This window comes from Arabidopsis lyrata (genome assembly GCF_000004255.2).
Source record: "Arabidopsis lyrata subsp. lyrata unplaced genomic scaffold ARALYscaffold_8, whole genome shotgun sequence".
Classification (NCBI taxonomy): Eukaryota; Viridiplantae; Streptophyta; class Magnoliopsida; order Brassicales; family Brassicaceae; genus Arabidopsis; species Arabidopsis lyrata.
In genome coordinates this window covers 17,204,368-17,225,524 of record NW_003302548.1, presented here as the reverse complement: position 1 = coordinate 17,225,524, position 21,157 = coordinate 17,204,368, and the positions used below count along the sequence as shown (strand labels likewise).

The 21,157-nt window shown below is 34.7% G+C and overlaps 4 protein-coding genes across 5 annotated transcripts; 2 read left to right on the top strand and 2 right to left on the bottom strand.

Annotated features, from left to right (window-relative positions):
* Positions 1-627: 627 nt before the first annotated feature.
* On the top strand, positions 628-4,534 carry LOC9302192 (25S rRNA (cytosine-C(5))-methyltransferase nop2). Its single transcript, XM_002866072.2, has 16 exons — positions 628-1,260; positions 1,347-1,410; positions 1,515-1,648; positions 1,752-1,835; positions 1,920-1,994; positions 2,098-2,169; positions 2,258-2,331; positions 2,467-2,519; positions 2,622-2,731; positions 2,931-2,999; positions 3,085-3,159; positions 3,259-3,351; positions 3,439-3,518; positions 3,602-3,701; positions 3,819-4,138; positions 4,240-4,534. The coding sequence occupies exons 1-16, from the start codon at positions 691-693 to the stop codon at positions 4,289-4,291; spliced, it is 2,025 nt and encodes a 674-aa protein (XP_002866118.1). The 5' UTR covers positions 628-690; the 3' UTR covers positions 4,292-4,534.
* Positions 4,535-8,997: 4,463 nt separating this feature from the next.
* Positions 8,998-11,642, top strand: LOC9300493 (serine/threonine-protein kinase D6PK). Of its 2 annotated transcripts, none has more exons than XM_021015503.1 (3): positions 8,998-9,310; positions 9,734-10,484; positions 10,564-11,642. In XM_021015503.1, the coding sequence occupies exons 2-3, from the start codon at positions 9,850-9,852 to the stop codon at positions 11,423-11,425; spliced, it is 1,497 nt and encodes a 498-aa protein (XP_020871162.1). In that variant the 5' UTR covers positions 8,998-9,310; positions 9,734-9,849; the 3' UTR covers positions 11,426-11,642. The 2 variants fall into 2 exon arrangements, with proteins under 2 accessions (XP_020871162.1, XP_020871161.1); XM_021015502.1 differs by having other exon boundaries at positions 9,050-9,310; positions 9,739-10,484; positions 10,564-11,635.
* Positions 11,643-11,664: 22 nt separating this feature from the next.
* On the bottom strand, positions 11,665-13,941 carry LOC9302191. The gene is made up of 5 exons (XM_002864370.2): positions 13,494-13,941; positions 12,980-13,065; positions 12,597-12,902; positions 12,338-12,421; positions 11,665-12,255 (listed from the first exon to the last, which is right to left on the bottom strand). Exons 1-5 carry the CDS (start codon positions 13,833-13,835, stop codon positions 11,832-11,834), a joined length of 1,242 nt encoding a protein of 413 aa, XP_002864416.1. The 5' UTR covers positions 13,836-13,941; the 3' UTR covers positions 11,665-11,831.
* Positions 13,942-15,457: 1,516 nt separating this feature from the next.
* LOC110225795 lies at positions 15,458-18,106 on the bottom strand. The gene is made up of 3 exons (XM_021015796.1): positions 16,684-18,106; positions 15,646-16,593; positions 15,458-15,553 (listed from the first exon to the last, which is right to left on the bottom strand). Exons 1-3 carry the CDS (start codon positions 17,773-17,775, stop codon positions 15,458-15,460), a joined length of 2,136 nt encoding a protein of 711 aa, XP_020871455.1. The 5' UTR covers positions 17,776-18,106.
* Between the last annotated feature and the right edge of the window lie 3,051 nt (positions 18,107-21,157).

Sequence of the window (21,157 nt, the reverse complement as noted above, 5' to 3'; positions counted from 1 at the left end):
TCGCCAATATGATTTTCAACTTCTTGATGCCACAAATCTCGGAACTACATATTATTATTAAGTCTTTTTTTTTTTGTTTTTTGTCACACGCTAAAGATAAAAAAGTAAAGAAAAATAAGGGGAGACTATATAAATAGAAGAACACTAGAAATAGAATAACAAGAGTTTGTTAAAGTTTACAAGTTATTTTGTAGAGAGAACTTTTAACCGTATTCAAGTTTTGTTCCAAATGAAGTGTTGGTCAAAATGTTTTTGTTTGTTTTTGAAAAGCAAAACTTTGGTTGTCTTTTGATTTTACAAGTTCAAGAGCACGCTTGTACCAACAAGATAGATGATCGTGTTGGTTTCGATTCGTGTCGAAGTTGACACCGTTTCGTTGTCTTGTTTATTGATCGAGACATATTTGTTTTTTTTGTTTGTGGAACAAATTTCCAAGTATATTGGGTGTTCACACTATTTCTAAACTTGTGTGTTTATGAATAAAATAAAAGTATCATAATAACATAATTCTAAATTTTCTTTGACAAAACAAAAATAATAATTGGGCTCAATTTATTACATTGGGCCGTTAATTATTTAGATAAAAGCCCATTAAAAGACGCCAGTAAAATACACCTTCGTGTACAGCTTCTTCTACTTCTTCTGTTAAACCCTGGCCGCGCGAGAAAACCCTAATTCAAACCTGTAGCCATGCCTGCTCTCACTCGTAACAAGAAGAAAGCTGCGACGAAATCGCCAACCTCTCCGACGAAGCAGGTTACCAAATCCAAAGCTCCTCCATCGAAGATTCAGTCAAAACCCCAAACTTCGACGTTGAAGAAAGGAGCGAAATCCCAGAACAAACCTCCATTGAAGAAGCAGAAGAAGGAATTTGTCGAGGAAGAGCCTCTCGAAGACGATGAAGATGATGTTTCCACAGATGAAGAATCAGAAGAGCTTGATGAATCTGATGATGGAGAGAAAGGGTCTAATGCGTTATTCTCTGATGATGATGATGAGGAGGAGGAGGAAGAGAACGATGACGATGAAGAGACTTTGGGTGACGATTTTCTAGTAGGTAGCGGCGATGAAGATGAGGAAGGACCATCAGATGCGGATTCTGACTCTGATGACAACGATATTGTGAGGAAATCTGATGCTATTGATAGACAATTAGCAAAGGATAAGAAAGACGCTGCTGCTGAAGTGCGGGATAATATCAAGCAAGACGGACCTGATGAAGAACTTGAACATGATGCGTTTCGGCTACCAACTGAAGAGGTAACATTTTTCATGTGTAATATACTCTGTTTGGCTTTGGTTTTAGCTATATCTAACTGTTGTTGTTATTATCCTTCATTGTCCAGGAGCTTGCAGAAGAAGCTCGTGGTCCACCAGATCTTCCTCTACTTAAGAGTAGAATTGAAGAGAGTTAGTATCATTCCAAAGTTTATTGCTTTATTACTGTTGAATGTTGGTCTGATGGTGATTGTTTTGGATTTGAGTTCTAATGGTTGATTCATTTAACATTTCAGTTGTTAGAGCTCTGAAAAATTTCAAGGCTTTCAGGCCAAAAGATACCACGAGGAAAGCTTGTGTTGACCAGCTCAAAGATGATCTTGGTTCTTATTATGGTTATAACAGTTTTCTTATTGGAACATTGGTTGAGGTGACTCTCTTGTTTCTTTTTATTTCTTTCCTTTGATAAAGTATGGATAGGATGTTGTTGATACTCTTTACTTATGGATGTTGAATTGGGATTTCTCTTGCAGATGTTTCCTCCTGGTGAACTTATGGAACTTATTGAAGCTTTTGAAAAGCAAAGGCCTACATCTATCCGGACTAACACACTTAAGGTGAACTTGGTTGTGATTTACTGGCTTATATAGCTTATGACTTTCAAGTTCTGCAATTTCATGGTGATGTTTGTTTCGATTTAGACTCGAAGACGGGATCTTGCTGATGTACTTTTGAACAGAGGAGTCAATCTAGACCCATTAAGCAAGTGGTCAAAAGTAAGTAGTTTGTTCTTATTGCTTTATTTTCTGTAAGTCCTATTTTTATGAATGTTCTGTTGTTGATATGTCATAAGTCTTATTTACGGATGTCCTACTGCAGGTTGGACTTGTTATCTATGATTCACAAGTCCCAATCGGTGCGACTCCTGAATACTTGGCTGGTTACTACATGGTAAGTGATCTTCTGATATCTTTCCCTTTTCTTCACCTTTATGGAATGTAGTTGTTTGCTTAAGTCTCTCTTCTTGGTGTATCTGCAGCTTCAAGGTGCTAGTTCGTTTTTGCCAGTGATGGCCCTTGCCCCTCGAGAGAATGAACGGATTGTGGATGTAGCGTAAGTTATCATCATCTCCTAAATAGTAGCCGCAGCTAAAAAGTGTTTGAGCTTGTTGGGGTGTGTTGATTCCAATTATAGTGTCTGACTGTTTCGTTATGTGTGAGTTTATAACAAGATGTTATATCACTGCAGTGCTGCTCCTGGTGGTAAAACAACTTATATCGCTGCTCTAATGAAAAATACGGGTATGTCTTCATTGGTTTCTCTAATTTCTTATTCCCATATTCTATTTGGCTGTCTTAATATTTTTTGGTTTTAAGTAATGTTTATAATGATGCTATAACCAGGCTTAATATATGCGAATGAGATGAAAGTACCTAGGCTTAAGTCACTAACTGCCAATCTGCATCGCATGGGGGTCACAAATACCATAGTTTGTAACTATGATGGAAGAGAGGTTAGCTTCTTGAACATTGATTCTTCTGTTGAATTTCTGCAACCTGTTCACAAATTGTTAAAAACCATTATATTTACCTGAGTTCACATTACTGGCACGATTGGAATTATAAAATTTTATTTGCTTAATTTTGCCCAACATGCAGCACAGTTTTAATTTTTGCACTTATTCTTTATTTTGTTATCTTTGCTGCTGTCAGCTACCTAAGGTTTTAGGTCAGAACACGGTTGATAGAGTATTGTTGGATGCGCCTTGCAGTGGGACTGGGGTAAGTAACTTCGAACTTACTCTCTGTTAAACTATAGTTAAGGTTTAGATACTTGTTACTAAATTTCCTCTGCTACCCAATACAGATCATATCAAAAGATGAATCAGTTAAAATAACGAAAACCGTTGATGAGATAAAGAAATTTGCTCACTTGCAAAAGGTATGGCATTACCTTCTTAAATAACTTCTATTATATCTGAACAAACATATTTTCATTTTTAAACACATATGCTTATTTAACCCTGTTTTGTTCATGCAGCAACTATTACTCGGTGCTATTGATATGGTGGATGCCAATTCCAAAACCGGTGGATATGTAGTTTATTCAACATGTTCAATTATGGTTACCGAGGTTGGTTCATTGATAATCTTTTCCCATATTTCTCTTCTTTGTTTTTGATTTATCCTAATTTTTTTCTTTTGCATGAAAATTGTGTAGAACGAAGCTGTCATTGACTATGCTCTTAAAAAGAGGGATGTTAAACTCGTTACATGTGGACTTGATTTTGGAAGAAAAGGGTAATGCACAAGTTTTTCATCTGAGGGATATGTAAAGGAACATTTAAATAATGTCTCAAACTCTTTGACCTTCTCTTCATCAGATTTACCAGATTTAGAGAACACCGGTTTCAGCCTTCTTTAGACAAGACTAGACGTTTCTATCCTCATGTACACAACATGGACGGATTTTTTGTGGCGAAGGTACTCACTTTTGGCCCTTATAATGGATCAACCATGTACTTGTCAATACTCTAATAGTTGATCAACATGATCCACACATTTTGATGTTATGCTCTTGTGTTCTTTTTCTTTATACAGCTGAAGAAAATGAGCAACATGAAGCAATCTTCAGAAGGTGATGATGAGGCGGTAGAAACTGTAGAGCAAGCTGAAGTGTCTAGTGATGATGATGATGATGAAGCTGAGGCCATTGAAGAGATTGAGAAGCCTTCTGTTCCTGATAGGCAACCTAAGGAAGCAAAAGAAAAAAAGAACAAGGAAAGACTTGCAAAATCAAAGGAGGACAAGAGAGGTAAAAAGGATAAGAAATCAAAATCTGAAAATGTGGAAGAGCCATCTAAAGCAAGGAAGCAAAAGAAGAAGAGATCTGAATGGAAGAACGAAATTGCTCAAGCTAGGTAAACAAATATTTCTCCTCATCCATGAACTGAAAGAACAAAATGCTTTAGGCTTGTCTTATATATTTGCTTGACAATGCTTTGAATAAACACATTTGCAGGGAAGAGAAAAGAATAGCCATGCGAGAGAAGGCGAAGGAGGAGAAGCAATGATTCAGTGTTTTTGCATCAAAGAGAAGAAACCATTTGCGAAAACACTATCATCTATGCTTATAGTAGGCTTGTGCCATGTATTGGCTTTGTTGTTTTTGTTTATTCACGACAATTTGTGCAACATTAAAAGCACCCAGAGTGAACACTCTGTTGGACTCCATGGACAGATCTTATATGTCCAAAAGTTTTGTTTCAGAAAAAAATCTTTCAAGAGTATCAAGTTAAATTGTGATCTTGAGCCGATCACTAAATTGCTGTTATTTCTCACATGAACCAAACTCAGGGTGGCCAAAAAAAAGAAAAACTATAACTACTAATCTAAATGTGTTTTATGTCTTTATAAAGTGGTTTTGATATTAATTTTAGTTAATTTTAACGTAGTTGGAATAAACCGAAATGAATTACTAACTTTTCAATTTAACTATACATATTAATATTTTTTAATTAATTTGTTAAATCATCATTCATACATGTTGGAATTGACTCAAACCAAACCAAACTATATCAAACCATAATTGTATGAAACCAAACAAAATATTGGAAATTGAAAGGCTCAGAATTGTTTCAGTTTAGTTTTTCTTATTTTTCAGAGAACTGATTTTTTTTTTTTTTAATGAGGGATTTGGCAGTGAGCTGTTGATTGGTTGTAAGAAGTTAGAGAAAAAGAGAGATTGTGAAACTCTCACAGCAAAGTGGGACTTGTGTTGGAGAACATGACAACCCATTCTTCATCTATCTTTGTCAGATCTTGTTTGGGGACCTCTCAATTTTAATTTGATTATTTATCCTTAACTCTTCCTTTTTCCTTTTTATTTGCATTATTCATTCTTTATATAAATTTATATTTCAAATATTCGAAAATCATTAAAGATATCTAACTGGTCGATTATATGTTCCAATCAATCAATTTTTGTATTATTATGGTATGAATAATTTCTTTTTCTTTTTTGTTTACTTTCTTCCTGATTTTATTATATTCGAAAGAACATTTTTTTTGTCTGCTGTTAAAAAGAACATTTTTGTAGGGGAAAATGATGGTTATTTTATAACAAAAAAGAAGATATAAAATTAATCAGGTGGACTATTATTTTTATCAAACAAAATCATGTGGACTATGTTCTGACAATTGGGTTGTACTAAAGTAGAGTGGATAATAAACTAATCAAACAGAAACTAACTGGATACAAGTGTACAGTATATGCCATATATAAACTGCAAAAATTATAGAAAATAAGGAACAAACTAGAATTTAACCCGCGGTACACCGCGTGGCTATATTTTTTTAAAAAATATAATGTTATTTTTTAAAGTTTAACTGAAGATATATCATATTAATTTGTATTTTTAAATGTAGATATTTATCTATGTATTATCTAGTGTATGATTACTATTGTTTAGGTTTCAATTTTTAAAGTATAGATACGAAAACATACATTTTTTTTAAGTAACGATGTATGGTGGATTTTAAAATTTTGAATATTTGACTCCGAAGTATACCGTGGGTCGGTTTTTTAATAACTAAAAATTTTAAGTTGTATTTGTTTTGTTAATATTGTTTCTTTTGTTTTGTGTTTAAGATTGTATAATTGTATTTTGATTGTTAATTTTAGGATTTTATCCTTAATATACCGTTATTAATATCGACCCAAACCCGTCATTCCATATAAACCCGTCTATATTATCCCATTAGCTAAATTATTAGTGTTATAAAATCCAAGAAAATAAATTATTATTGTAATAAAATCCAATAATTTTAGGATCTCACCCGTGGTATACCGTTCTTTGAATGATTTTAAATTTATATTACTAATATATATTTTAAATTTATCATATAAAATATATGATTTCAGGTTTTTGTGTTTTTATTTTATTTAAATAAAGCAACGGCTTAAATGATGACATATATAGTTTTTTTCTTGTATGTGTATATAATTTTTCTATGTGAATATTTTGATTATTATAAATTAGTATTTTTATTACTATGCAAAATGTTAATATAAATATTTGCTATAAAAGTTTTTTGAAGATATATGGAAAGATTGTGTAAAGATTTTTAAAAACAAATTAGGCAAGATATTGTTTGGTTCATATCTTTTATTTAAATTTTGTAAAAGTAAATAATAAATGCCAATGGCATTCTTTGTAAATACATTTCAATTCCAGGATTTATTTGCTAAAAGTCATCCAAAAATGTATATATAGATTACTCTCTGTTTTAAAAAAAAAATATGTAAATATGCCCATCAGAAATGAATTATTTTGGCTGACTTTAGTGAAACACAAACAAAAACTTGAAAGAACATTAAAATATTAAAAAATTATTAGGTAGACGAATTTGCGTGAAGAAGTTGTTTTGAATAATAAATAGAGATCTATATCATCATTTTTAACAAAGAGATTTTGAACCATAATCTAAACTAGTTTTTGGGACATAAAAAAAAAAGCTAGGTATTTTTTTGCTATTTAAAGCATTCACAACAACCAATTATGATTAAATCTCATTATATGAAGTAGGAACTCTCAAATCTTTAATTTTCACTATAAATCTTTTAACCATTGAATCACTATGAATTTGTTAAAAAGAATTATAATAGAGAGAACCCGAACTAAATCTAGACCAAAACCTAGAAACTTGTATAAAATTGGATATTCTTACCATTAAAATTTTAAAGCATTCCTAGTGTCAGCTACTCAGTGATGATTTAAATTGCAATGAAGAAACTTAGAAACCGTAATCCCTCAAGTAGCATGGTAAACTTAATCTTTATTTTGTTATTATTATCCTAAAGAAATGGGATTAGTATGAAGAAAGATTCCCCACTCGCGTTTCACGTCCCTAGCCGATCGTGTAGCAATTGTCGTTATATGGATCTGAGCTTTTCGATTAAAAATTGACGCAGTAATTGGATCTAAGAAGAGCATGAGGTCAAAATATGAATTATTTGAGATATTAGTAAATGAACAAATTATACCTACTTGTGTTTTTTTATGTTGAACAATCTTCTGGTTTGTCAACTACCTGTTGAACCATTTCTAAAAATCCTTGTTTCTGTTCGATTAAAATGGGAAAAAAACATGAAATATAATCTTAGAATCTAAGGAAACTTAATATTGGGCAATAATAAACAATAATTTGCTGAAAAGCTTTTTGGGGCATCTTTGGAACTCCCAAGTTTCAAACAATGGTGTTTAATGTTAACTATAGATGTTTGGCCTGTTTGATATATATAAAAAAATTAATACACATGACCGATTTACGTATTTACTATTAGTGAAAAAATTTAAAGTTCTATAAGCTTTTAAAATTTTGGAATGCTAAGTTACTTTTACAATCTTAAGTTTTCTTTTCATCTCAATTTGGTCAATAACGAAAACTTTCACTAATGTTTTAAAGTAGAAGATTTAATTTGAGAAATGCTAACAAGCTTTTAGAAAGTATATCGACTATATAAAAAAAGATGAACGTATGATGTAAATGAAAGTAATATCAGAAAACCGAGATGCATTACATCTATTGTTGTGTCTTCATTCGAGTTTATAAGATTTATCATCAATTGACAATCCGAAAAAGCATAAAAAGTTGTGTGATATCATGCTCGAATGTTCGTCTAATGGCTCAAGTTTCCACCATTAGTGCAACACAAGAAACTTCTCAAGATACTACACGATGACGAAAAATACAATCCATACCACATGCTTGGAAAGACACTTTCTAAACCGCATCAACAAAGCAGAAAATTATAGTTTGGTGGTGCACGACATGTTTAACAAAAAGATGGGATTATCCATCCTCACGGTAAAAAAATCTGCATCAACAATAGCTTTCACTTGGATCTCCTACACCGAATAATTAATGTTAAAATATTAAGCTAAATTTGTGAAATCCATAAATTTATGTATATCAACTTTTGATTGTAGAAAATTTGCCAATTCTTTTTATCGAGTAAAAATACATTGACCGATTCATGAGAATGGATAAGATAAAAGATGTTAGGTCTAAACCAAATAATAAATTAAAAAATTGGATAATTAGAAAAAATTTTTTTAAGGAGATGTGCCTTTAGTCAGGTGGTTAAATCTATTTGACTCCGCCTTCCCCACCAGAGTTCGACTCCAGTAAGTCGCGTTACCCCGCGTAGTAGGGATTGGCTATGGATCGGGCCTTGTCGATCAAAAGATGTCAAAAAAAAAAAAAAAAGAATTTTTTTTTAAAAAAATATAAAATAATATTATTTTTATGAAAAATATAAAATATATTTTATTAGGGGAACCGAAAATCGACCGAGATTGACGGTCGAGATAATCGTCTAAGATTATGGAAATCATGAAGATCGAGAAGAATCTATATGTTATCATATCTTAAATTTAAGAAGTTTAACATTATCTCTAAATATATTATTTATATTTATATTTATCTTAGATTAGGAAACTTAGTTCTGATGAAAGTCTATTATAATTTTTCCTAAACACTTTTGTGTTCTTTACTATCATCAATTTATCATATTTTTATTATAAAATAATTATACAGAAAAGAAAACATGTTTGAAATATACAATAACCTCTATTAAATTGTTTTTGGTTTGCCCTTAAAAAGCCTCTTAACTATTACAGCTCACGAGAGCATTCTTGATGTAAACCTTTGTCTTCCATTTTGGAGAAAACAAAAATACATTGAAATTATTGAAATCCCTCAAAATATTAAAAGAAAAAAAAAAGTATTCAACTTTTTCTTTGACCCTCTCTCTCTCCTCCTCTTCCCCTCTTTTCATGGTAGACCCAACTCTCTCTCTCTCCTCCTAACACTCTCTCTTCCTCTCTCTATCTATCCCCATTTCCATGGAAGCAAGCAGATGTGTTCATCTATCTCTTTCTCTCTCTACAGCCTTACATGAACAGTGACTGTTCTCTCTCTCTCTCTCTCCTCCCTTTTTGCTTCTTCTTCTTCTTCCCTTTGCTTAAATTTCATCTCGAAAAAAGGGTATCTCGTGATCTTTATCGCTCAAAAATCTTCACTTTCAGGTAACGATTTATTGGGTCTCTCTCTCTCTCTCTCTCTCTCTCTCTCTCTCTAAAGCTCTGTTCTTTTTCTTTCTTCTTTTCTGGGTTTTATACTCTGATTCTTGTTAGATCCAAAAGTTCTTTATTTGCCTCTTCTTCTTCACTTTAAACGAGATCTGTTTAACCCTAAAGAGAAAACAAAAAAAAAATTCCACTTTTTTGCATGAAAAAGTTTCGATTTTGTTTATACTGATTTTGATTAGTTCAAGAGCTCCATCAGGTTTATGCTTAATTACGATTCAATTGATTTGTCACTTTTAGATTTGATATTCAATTTGGAGAAGAAAAAAACAATTTTGTGTATCTACTCAACTTTCATCTATAGTAAGATCCATGATTGTTGATGTTTGAGTCCTCATGCTATTGTTTTGTTTTGATGACTAGATCAGGTCTCAAATTTTGATGGAATCTGTGACAGTATTGATTACTAGAGTCAAGACAAGTTCTTTGAATCTCAGGGAAGAAGGAATTGGTTTCTAAGAATCACAATTGATTACTCCATGATGGCCTCAAAAACTCCAGAAGGATCACTTACCAATTCCAGTCAAAGTATGTCAATCAACACTTTAGCAGATCAAGTATCTTCGAGTTTGTCTTTCGCCGATCCAAGTAGTGATGGCAAAACCGGTAATAGTAAGATCAACGAGCAAGGTGAGAGTGGAAAGAGTAGCACTTGTAGACCGAGCACAAGCAGTGATATAAGCGATGAGAGCACTTGTAGCAGCTTTAGTAGCAGCATTAACAAACCTCACAAGGCGAATGATGTGAGATGGGAAGCCATTCAAGCTGTTAGAACGAAACATGGTGGTTTGGGTTTGAATCATTTTAGGCTCTTGAAGAGGTTAGGATGTGGGGATATTGGAACTGTTCATCTTGCTGAGTTAAATGGAACAAGGTGTTATTTTGCGATGAAGGTTATGGATAAAACCGCTTTGGCTAGCCGGAAAAAGCTTCTTAGGGCTCAAACTGAAAGAGAGATATTGCAGTGTCTTGATCACCCGTTTCTCCCGACATTGTATAGTCATTTTGAGACTGAGAAGTTCTCTTGTTTGGTGATGGAGTTTTGTCCTGGTGGTGATTTGCATACACTAAGGCAGAGACAACCCGGGAAACGCTTCACCGAGCAAGCAGCTAAGTAAGAAACTTTTTCTAAACTTTATGTAAGAAACTGGTTTTATGCGTTTATATAACTGTGATGACGTACTGTTTTGCAGGTTTTATGTAGCGGAAGTGCTTCTTGCAATGGAATATCTACACATGCTCGGGATCATTTACCGTGATTTGAAACCCGAGAATGTTCTTGTGAGAGATGATGGACACGTGATGCTTTCGGATTTTGATCTCTCCCTGAGATGTACCGTGAGCCTCTCTATAGTCAGATCAGCCAATGTCGGGTCCGAGGGCTTGTCAAAGAATTCGGTTTCTTGCTCGCAACAACCTGCCTGCATCCAGCAACCATCTTGCATCTCAATGGCTCCAACATCTTGCTTCTCTCCTCGGTTCTTCTCATCGAAATCCAAGAAAGACAAGAAACCAAAAACTGAGAACGGGAACCACCAAGTAACTCCGTTACCAGAACTCGTTGCAGAGCCCACAGGCGCCCGTTCGATGTCTTTTGTTGGCACACACGAGTACTTAGCTCCAGAGATCGTCAAAGGTGAAGGACATGGAAGCGCGGTTGATTGGTGGACTTTCGGGATCTTTCTTTATGAATTATTGTTTGGTAAAACACCGTTTAAAGGGTCTGGAAATCGAGCGACGCTCTTCAATGTGGTTGGTCAGCCTCTAAGATTCCCAGAATCTCCGGTTGTTAGCTTTGCAGCTAGGGATTTGATAAGGAGTTTGCTTGTGAAGGAGCCACAACATAGATTAGCTTATAAGCGTGGAGCAACAGAGATAAAGCAACATCCTTTCTTTGAAGGAGTGAATTGGGCTCTGGTTCGATGTGCCAGCCCACCGGAGATTCCTAAACCGGTTGATCTTGAACCGTTAAATCCTACTCCTGCTATGCCGTCTGCCGCATCTTCGAGTGTGAGATCTGATCAGAGTAATTATCTTGAGTTTGATTTCTTCTGAAGAAACTGTTACCACAGTTGATGATTCTCATTATTGTTTCTTTGCAAATTCTGTTTAGTGTTTTCCACAAATGTGTTTCCTTTTTTTGTTCTTTTGAATTTTCACGTCTTGAAAAAGTTATGAGATGTTTGTAATCATTCTTCAAAAATGTGAAACAGTCTCTGTACCATCTTCTTGAGTTTATTAATGTTAGACAAGAACCATTGAGAAGCGATAATTCACAATATCAAAAACCAAACTGACTAAAACAGTAATTTCTTACAAAATGGATATATATTATCAACAAACCGTTCTTACATAAAAGTTAAAACCCTCTTCTAACTCTATACAGACGAAGAGGAAAAATCTAGTCTAAATACTGAGATAATTACCATTGGATAGAAGCTAGATATAAAAACACATTGCTTCATTTCAATTGTTTATAGCAGTTATAAGCAATAGCCACAGATGCAGCAGCACAAGCAACGGCTAAAGCAGCATATGTATCCTCTTTCTCCCAACTCTCCAACCACATTGATATCGTAGCACAAGCCTTGAATCCACAAGAAGATCCATTTTCGCTGCTACTTATCCGAAGAGATGCTTTTTTTACAGAGGCTACTCTTTCCGGGGTATTTTTCTCTGTGTGATTCTCCTCCAGACAGTAAGAGGAGTTCCAATTTTGTTGGCAACAACTACCGTTAAGCTCTGGGACAGCTCGAGACTGGCAACAGATACCATTATTAAATGATTCTTGAGTCACCTCTCTGTTGCTGATCTTTTCGCTGTTTAATAGTAACCTTTGTTCTTGAGTTTTCTTCTGATCTTCTTCTGGCAGACCCATTTCACCCCTGAAAACAATCAATAAGTGTTGTTTAAAGGCCGAAATGTCTTTAAAGACTGTCTAAATCAAGAAGCTTTGAACTTCTATACCTCCAAAGCCGGTCTACAATTTCGCCTTTGTTAATGTGTTGCTCCAATAAAAGAGGTACATCCTCTAGAGTCACACATCCATACCTAAGAGACAAGAATCACTTAATAAGTTAAAACTCGCATAGAAGGAATACATTTTATTTCCTTTTCTTAATTTCCAAGATACCATTCTTTTAAGACTACAATTCATCAAAAAAGGAAATCTTAATGGTTGCACACTCAAATCTTTTTACTCCAAATATAGCCTTAGTTTACTTACCAGTGTCCTGTGACTCTCTGGTTGATGTTTAATCCATAGATGAGAACATCTCCAGTGTATTTGTGATCACCAATGTGAGAACAAGGGCTGACCGAAACTTCACCTCGGAGACTACACAATTCAATTTCTTCTCTGAATCGACTAACCAGCGAAGGTCCACAAACCCCACATCGCCGGTCTCGGGATCCATGACAACATACAAAGACATATGAACCTCTTAGAGATTCAGAATTTCCAGGCAACCACTCAACATCCTTCACAAGCACCTCTTCAACAAATGTGTCGACATCAAAATGAGTCAACCTTCTGCATTTTTTCAAAACTGCCAAAAATGAGTTACCGTTTATTAAGTATCATCAACCACAATATCTACTGAGTAGTACCTGTATCTGATCATATCTGGAAATATCAGAACATCCCCATTTGATGTCTCTGAACCATCATGCCCCTCACATATTGTGAGTAGAGTCTGCAATTCAACGGAGAAAAAGAAAAAACCAATCAGGAAGACATCTAAAAGACACAAAAGATAGTTTATAACTGATGTGCAAGATCATAAGAAGCCACATTGTCAAGTAAGGGTTCCTTCAAAGACACTAGAATTGTGTATTCTGAAACCTAATCTACAAACGACTCAACAAGTTCCTAAATTGTAAAACATTGAATCGGCCAATACAAATCTGACTCAAGAAAAAATCACAAATGTCCTCAGGAGAAATGACTCACTGAGATCTAAGAATCTCTTCAAAGAAGTGCCTTTGTACTCTAAGTCTCCCCTAAGTTAGAATCACAAACCCATGGAGACCAAAACTACAGAAATTCTCAGACCTAAGTCTACTTATATCACAGTAAATTTTGTAACATTAAATTCAAAAAAGGACTCAAAAACAAACCCACCTCTTTCGTCATACTACTCTTCCTGGCCGATATAACGGAAGAGAGAAGCCTCGGTAACCGATCAAACTCAGACGCTTCGATCCTCGCGGGCCAAACGGAGGGCTTTTTGTAGCACAAGAAGACATGCCTCTCGTAGAACTGTACAGTACCAGCGAGTTTCTCAAGTGAGAAATCTGCATCGCTAAAGCTATCACCATCGCCTCCTCGTAAGCTTTCACTCTCAAAGCTTCCAGAGCGAGAGATCGATTCGCCGAGAAAGCTAGATTCGGTGATTGGAGAAGACGAGGATGGTGGGTTTCTAGTAAATGTTAAAGGGTCGTCTAAATATCTTCCGCTTCCCATTTAATTCAACGGAAAGTTCAAACTTTTTAGGAGATCGAAACTGAAAGTTCTGAGAAGAGGAAGAAGAAGCAGAAGAAGCAGAGGAGAGAGTAATATTATATATTTTGCTGTTTATTAATTAAATACAGTAATAAATAAAAAGTGTGTATTATGGACTTATGATGATCTTTTGTACCACAGTTTCGACACGTTTGGTATTCCGAATAATATTAACAGTTTAGAAAACAAATCAAAGGTGAAATCGACTTCCATAAATAAATACTAACCATTTTATTTCTTCGGGAAAACGATCTGTGTCCCCCTAGTAAGTTTCACATAATATCACAATTACACCGAATTCGGATCTCGATCGCTGTCCACACAGATTAAAAGTTACACTCATGTGTCCCCCCAAATCAAAACTTCAAGACCGCCATCTCCAAAATTTTGATTTTCGTGGTTTATACTTGGTTTACTGTACCCAAACCACCATTAACCGCGTAACAAAGAAAATAAACCGGATTTACCCATAAACCAACCCGATTACAACCCGATTACAACCCGAGAATTTAAAACCCCCAATTCTCAAAATCCCCAATTCCCAGAATCCCTAATTCTAAGAACCTAAGAACCCTAGTTTCGATTTTTCCTCTTCATCAGCTTCGATTTCAATTTTAAACATAGTACTGAGCTCGAATATGAGCAATTCATCCGGAGCTACGAGTGGAGCATCAAATGTCGGACAAAGAAGAAGAATTGCGGGTGTGCCAAAGATGTGTTGGTGTGGTGCTAGTATCTCGGCGATCATTTCAAAGTCCACTGCCAATCCGTACCGCCGTTACTATCGTTGTGCTTACGCTGCATCGCATAAGGTAATGTGATTGAGATTTGGATTGTTTGTATCAAATTTTGAGTTGATTTCTCTGTTCTCTGTAGCTTATCGATGATAACCACACTTTCAAGTGGGTTGACGAAGCATTGTTAGATGAGATAGAGAGATTGTCTGTAAGAACTGCTGCACTTGAACAAAGCATGTCCCAGATTACAACAGCGACTATGGATCAGCAGAAGATGGTTTTTGAGAGGATGCAATTGAAGATAGAGGAAGAGATTTTGGAGAGGGTTGAAGAAGAACTCTTGGAATCCAAATCAAGCATGAAGAAAATGTCGATTGCTGTCATTGTAGGTTGTATGCTCATGCTTGGTTTGAGTAAAGTGATAGGTTGAGACGATTGGGTGTGGTTTGTTGTTGTTGTTGGTAGGTCTCTGTTTTTGTTGTTGTTTTCTTGTCTTGGAATTGTTGTGCTTGTTGTCTGTTTGTATCAAGCATGATCATGTTTGTGTAATGAAAACGAAATTTGGAGTCTTTTGCTTGTTGGGCACATTTGTTGTTGTTTTGTTATGTCTAAATCAGATGGAGAACAAAAATTTCTGAGGAAAAAATTGGACAAAACTGAGAACAACAAAATCCTTAAATGATTAAACTGGTTCAAGCATGTCTGAGAACAAAAATTACAAAGCCGAAAAGTCTAAATCAGATGGAGAACAAAAGTTACATAGCCGTTAAGTCTAAATCAGATGGAAAACAAAAACTAAACCCATCTAACACCTAATTCTCTAATCTTTCCAATGAAGCCAATCCTTCATCCTTGAGACATCACAACTCCTTGAGACGATTCCAGTTGACTGCCTTGAGTGCCTTGAATGGCAGGGACTGCTGCAGACACTCCTTCAAAGGTCTAAGACACATTATAAGACAAAACAAGAGTCAGTAACTAACTATAAAACAGAGCAAATGACAGTGCATATAACTAACTATTATGTTGCTAACCTGTGCAGAAGACTTCTTCCTGTGAAACCTTGAGTTGTGGCCAGCTGCACCACAAACACCACAGTGCATTACCCTTTTCATCTGTTTTGGTGCCTTCTTGGTAGGAGATTCATACTTTCCCTTTTTCCTCTTCTTATCCTTCTTACTCTCCATTCCTTTCTTTCTCCCAGGCTGCGGTGGTGGTGGTGGTACATGCACATTAGGGTGCTCTGTTGAAGGCCAATAAGCTGGTCCTCTCTGTGGAAATATGCCGTCTGTGTAATTCTTCTTCCACATAGGTGTCCTAAACCAGTGACACACATAGTCCTCAACTTCAAGCTTTTTGTCTAGCAGGACTCCATAAACATGCTCACAAGGAATGCCACAGATTTGCCATTTCGGACAAGTGCATGTCCTCTCAGTCAAGCTTATCCTATGAGTATCTAATCCTCTGGTAGCTTCATACATGTCATTAGTGCTTCTTCTTATAGTCATCTCTGAAGCTTTCTCAAATTCTTTGGCAAGAAACTTACTAACATATGGTGTGCATCTCCCTTTGTGCTCATGAGATTCAGCAGCTCTTGTGGCAATCCTGACCATTGCAAGTCTCCTGATGGTCTCAAGCATTGGCACAAACGGTTTGTCCCTAGCTTTCACAATTGAGTTGTTGAATGACTCAGTTGAGTTATTCTCAACATCTTCACAGAAGTTTCCTTGCTTGTAAAACGCCCTACACCAAGTTCTTGGTTTTGACTTGACAACATCACGCCAGACAGCCACATTATAGTTGTAAAGTCTTGTCAGGTTTGCTTCATAAGCACTCTCATTGTAGCTCCATGCCAAATCCCAAACATACATCTTCATCTCTTTATCTTTGCCATGGTTTTTCTTCAAGTTTCCATAGATGTGTCTGACACACATTCTATGTTCAGCCTTTGGCAGCTCTAGCTCCACAGCTCGGATTAGACCCTGCAAAATACAAACAAGAGGTTATTAAGCACTTTGTGTAGCCACAACAACAACATGAATAACTAAACTCAAAATCAGAATGGTTAATACCTTTTGGCGATCAGAAACAATGATATAACCATCACCATCCATCAGTCCCAAGTCAGACTTCAGCTTTTCAACAAACCACACCCAATTATCTATGTTTTCTACTTGTACACATCCCCAGGCTATTGGATATATCCGATTGTTTGCATCTCTACCTAAAGCAACCAGCAACTGCCCCTTAACTTTCCCTTTTATAAAAGTTCCATCTACTCCTATCAATGGCCTACAAGACTCTATCCAAGTTTTTTTGATCGCATGGAAGCATACATAGAACCTGTTGAACTCCTCTTGTCCTGCATCATTAGTCACAGTTTCAACTGCAACAGTCGATTCTGGATTTGATTCTCGTATCTCTGCCGCATAATCTTGGAGCCTTGCAAACTGCTCATCATATTCTCTCTCAATCCAACTCAATGCTTTTCTCCTTGCAGCTTGACATTGAGGCCTAGATACAGTGATCTTCCACTTTTCTTTAATGGTTTGTTCAATCTTCTTAGGCAAAAAGTACTCAGGTTCCTCTCTAATTTTATCTAAAAACAACCTAGCAATGACAGGAACCTTCAGCATCTCACAATCTCCATTCGGATTACATGTATGAACATCCTTGAACACGTTAACCCTCCACTTTCGACATTTCTTAGTGATAGAACAATAGATCCGCCAGATACATCCATCCCCATCACACTTAAAGGCAATCTTATCTTGATCATACCTGTATTGTGCAATGTTGCATCCTGTCTTCAAGGCATGGTCGAGTACAGCTTCCTTAAACGCAATGCTGTTGAAGAATGTCTGGTGATAGTACAGACTCCCATCTCCACGGCTGATGTTGTCACGCTTTCTCTCCCGAGCACCTTCGTCATCTTCATCACTGTCACTATCCGGATACTCGTCGTGAATAATCGAAGGCTCGTCTCTAAACTCCGTACATGCCTTCTCGATTTCAAACTGGTCTCGCTCTAGTGGGTCTTCATCGTCGGGTTCAATGTCTGGTTCTGGATTTCCTTCTCCTTCTTCTGCTTGCGGATCAGACTCGGAAGGCTGGTGATAAACGACAACATCAGACGACGGCGGCTCCAACTCATTTGAATCCATCAGTTGAAATCTCCAATTTGAGTTTTCTGAGTTTCTAGGGTTCTTAGGTTCTTAGAATTAGGGATTCTGGGAATTGGGGATTTTGAGAATTGGGGGTTTTAAATTCTCGGGTTGTAATCGGGTTGTAATCGGGTTGGTTTATGGGTAAATCCGGTTTATTTTCTTTGTTACGCGGTTAATGGTGGTTTGGGTACAGTAAACCAAGTATAAACCACGAAAATCAAAATTTTGGAGATGGCGGTCTTGAAGTTTTGATTTGGGGGGACACATGAGTGTAACTTTTAATCTGTATGGACAGCGATCGAGATCCGAATTCGGTGTAGTTGTGATACTATGTGAAACTTACTAGGGGGACACAGGTCGTTTTCCCTATTTCTTCTCATTTCTACATTAACATTTTATATTTAAGATTCCACCCATTTCTTCATTAACGTTTGGTATTATGACTTTATCTCATGTCAACATACATAAATGCATAATCGTGTATTATTATATTATTAACGTTACTATCATTCATCAACTTGGTGACAGAAAAAAATGTACAAAATATACATCGCTCATATGTAATATATTTTTTTTTGGTTAAAGACTCATCATATGTAATATTAATGTACGAAACCCCGTTAACGAACAAAAAGTGACAGAAAAAATGTTTAGTAGGATTGATTAACATAATAGAAACATAAGTTTAGAAAACAGAATATATACAAAATGGAAAATAAAACAATTTAAGTAAATTTGAAAGAAAGAAATGTCAAGAGATTCGATAACAGATGAGCTCGATTACTGGTTCTAATTATCAACAAAACGTTTCCTTTTAATGTTAAAACAAAGTGTATTGACTATATTGTCTAAGGCTTTCAGCTTCCAGTTGGATTTAGCAATTTCTATCTAAGTTAGTTGGTGGGATTTTGGAGGTAAGGTAACAACAATAGAAAGGCAATCGATATTGAATGCAAATGAAAACCTACGGTGCCTTTTTAGGGAATATTGGGAATCTAAGGGAACTCATAAATTTTGTGCTGAACAATTTTAGAAATATTCAGAAACATTAAGAATTAATGAGGCCATTAGAAGTAGTAAGATCATTTTTAAAGTTGTTTATTTTTTTTAATGAAAATTAGAGTGTGTTCATTTCTCCGAAAATCGTGAGTAATCGGTTTGGACCGGACTATCCGTCCCAAAGTTGATTCTTACCAAATAGTGAGAGTTTAGGTTGTGGTTTAGCTTTAGCTTTAAAAAGTTTTAAAACTCTTCTCATTACCCGAATTTTCTGTCTCATATTTCATCATTAGTGTACACTTCTGATATAGAACTTTGAATACATGAATTACCCGGTCTTGATCCTTTTCCCGCTATTTCTCATCCTATATATTATTGGCTATACTTCAAATTTTATTTTTCAATATATGAATTACATGTTTCTGAAAATCATACAATTTTTTTTGAAAATTATAATAATATATACTACAATAAAATTTTAAAATATTTTAGTTTTGAACATTTATAAATAGTTTAACTTGATATTTTTAAAGTATTATCATAAATGTTTCATAGATCAAAATTTTAAAATCATAAATAATTTAATTTGTTTTTTTAATAGATATATTTAAGATATATATAGGATGTGACGTGTTAAATATACTGTATTATATGATAGAAATAATTATGGTCTTTAAATAAAGGAATGTTAAAAATTATATGATGTGATTGTTTAAATAAGGTTTGACACCTCTTTTATTTGAAAATTTGATTTTTCAAAACAACGAATCATGGATTGTGGAAGCAATTTTTCATTGAGATTCTAGAATAAAAATATAGACTCCACGTATAGGTTGAATTTGGTATTATTATTCACCAAAATATGTTCATAATATATTCGATTATGCAAATAATTACTAAATTTTGAAATTAGCTCAAACAAATCTTTTTTTCAACAACCAAAGAATTAAAAACTAAAAAAGGCTTCTTAAATTAACTTTCTTAGTTAACTTAATATAATTTATATTTTATATACGGATCATTAATAATATTTTGATTTTTGATCTAACTGAATTATATGTTGTTTTATTTTGTGGTTGCTCAATTTTTTTTACTTACTAACTATATATATGTATCAAAACTTTATTTTAAAAAATATAATATAAAATTATGTTAAAATAAAATTTAACCCATGCTATAGCATGAATCATGGTCTAGTACAATAAATAACACAACAATTTGACAAAAAGTTTTAATAGATTATAGATTTATAGTTGTAACAATTTATATCAACTTGGTGGAATCACGATCCACTGGTGGTGCAATTTCCTTAGTTAAGTGGTACAAGACCGCCGAGATCATCAACGGTGTTCAAGCTTGACGAACAAGGAAACCCTCTTTACACTCAAGACATTGGAGATCTTTGCATGTACCTCTCAAAATCTGAACCTTTTTGTGTCCCTGCTGGCTCATTTCCCGGTCTCCGCTCTAACCATGTCATAATCTACGACGTCGACCAAGCCGGATTTGTCTTTTTGGATGATTCACGCATCATTGGTGAGAATTCTACATTCAGGACCCCTTTCCATATTCCACCTACAAATATGAACAACTAGCACGTTACTTAGTTTGGAATTCTCTTTCTTTTTTCTTTATTATTATGTCTTTTAATATAAATTCCATGAATATGCTTTTCTGAGCTAATGACTACATGCAATCAAAAAATCATTCAAAGATCAGATTAATATGTTTTTAGCAAATCATTTTTTTGGCAATTAATCAGAAAAGTCAACAAAGTCGAGAGTTTGTCCTGCGCTAAACATCAGCTAAAGGACACATATATTAAAGGGCAATCGACAAAAATAGCACTAAAATAAGTTTTTATTCCAAAAATAACACTACATTTTAAAAGTTCCACAAATAGCACTATAAACTTTAATTAAATATTTAATATAATTAATTAGTTTAATTAAAATAAGTAAATAAATAAAGTTGGAAATTTTCTACCAAAATTTAATTTTTCCGCCAAAAAAATTTCGCAACGTAAAAATATTTTCCCGCCAAAAATATTTTATCAAAATTTTCCCGCCAATTTTTTTTTTTCAACATTTTTCCGCAAAAAAAAATCCCATCAAAATTTTCCCGCCAAAAAAATCCGCAAAATTTAGGAAGGATTTCACGAAATTCAGGAATGATTTCTTGAGTTTCGGGAAAGGATTCCTTAAAGGATTGCACGAAATTCAGGAAGTATTCAACGAAATTCAGGAAGGATTTCACGTAATTTAGGAAAGATTTCATAAATTCATGAATTTTAGGAAGGATTTCACGTAATTTAGGAAGGGTTTCCCGATTCGTGAAATCCTTCCTAAATTTCGTGGAATCCTTCCTGAATTTCTTGGAT

Coding starts and splice junctions, on each gene's coding strand:
- LOC9300493 (XM_021015503.1), top strand. CDS start 9,850: ATGATGGCCTCAAAAACTCCAGAAGGATCACTTACCAATTCCAGTCAA. Junction 10,485..10,563: donor TTCACCGAGCAAGCAGCTAA/GTAAGAAACTTT, acceptor ACTGTTTTGCAG/GTTTTATGTAGCGGAAGTGC.
- LOC9302191 (XM_002864370.2), bottom strand. CDS start 13,835: ATGGGAAGCGGAAGATATTTAGACGACCCTTTAACATTTACTAGAAAC. Junction 13,066..13,493: donor AGAGTAGTATGACGAAAGAG/GTGGGTTTGTTT, acceptor GTTGAATTGCAG/ACTCTACTCACAATATGTGA. Junction 12,903..12,979: donor CCAGATATGATCAGATACAG/GTACTACTCAGT, acceptor GAAAAAATGCAG/AAGGTTGACTCATTTTGATG.
- LOC9302192 (XM_002866072.2), top strand. CDS start 691: ATGCCTGCTCTCACTCGTAACAAGAAGAAAGCTGCGACGAAATCGCCA. Junction 2,520..2,621: donor TGCTCTAATGAAAAATACGG/GTATGTCTTCAT, acceptor TGCTATAACCAG/GCTTAATATATGCGAATGAG. Junction 3,519..3,601: donor CTTGATTTTGGAAGAAAAGG/GTAATGCACAAG, acceptor TCTCTTCATCAG/ATTTACCAGATTTAGAGAAC.
- LOC110225795 (XM_021015796.1), bottom strand. CDS start 17,775: ATGGATTCAAATGAGTTGGAGCCGCCGTCGTCTGATGTTGTCGTTTAT. Junction 16,594..16,683: donor TTGTTTCTGATCGCCAAAAG/GTATTAACCATT, acceptor TGTATTTTGCAG/GGTCTAATCCGAGCTGTGGA. Junction 15,554..15,645: donor GGAAGAAGTCTTCTGCACAG/GTTAGCAACATA, acceptor AATGTGTCTTAG/ACCTTTGAAGGAGTGTCTGC.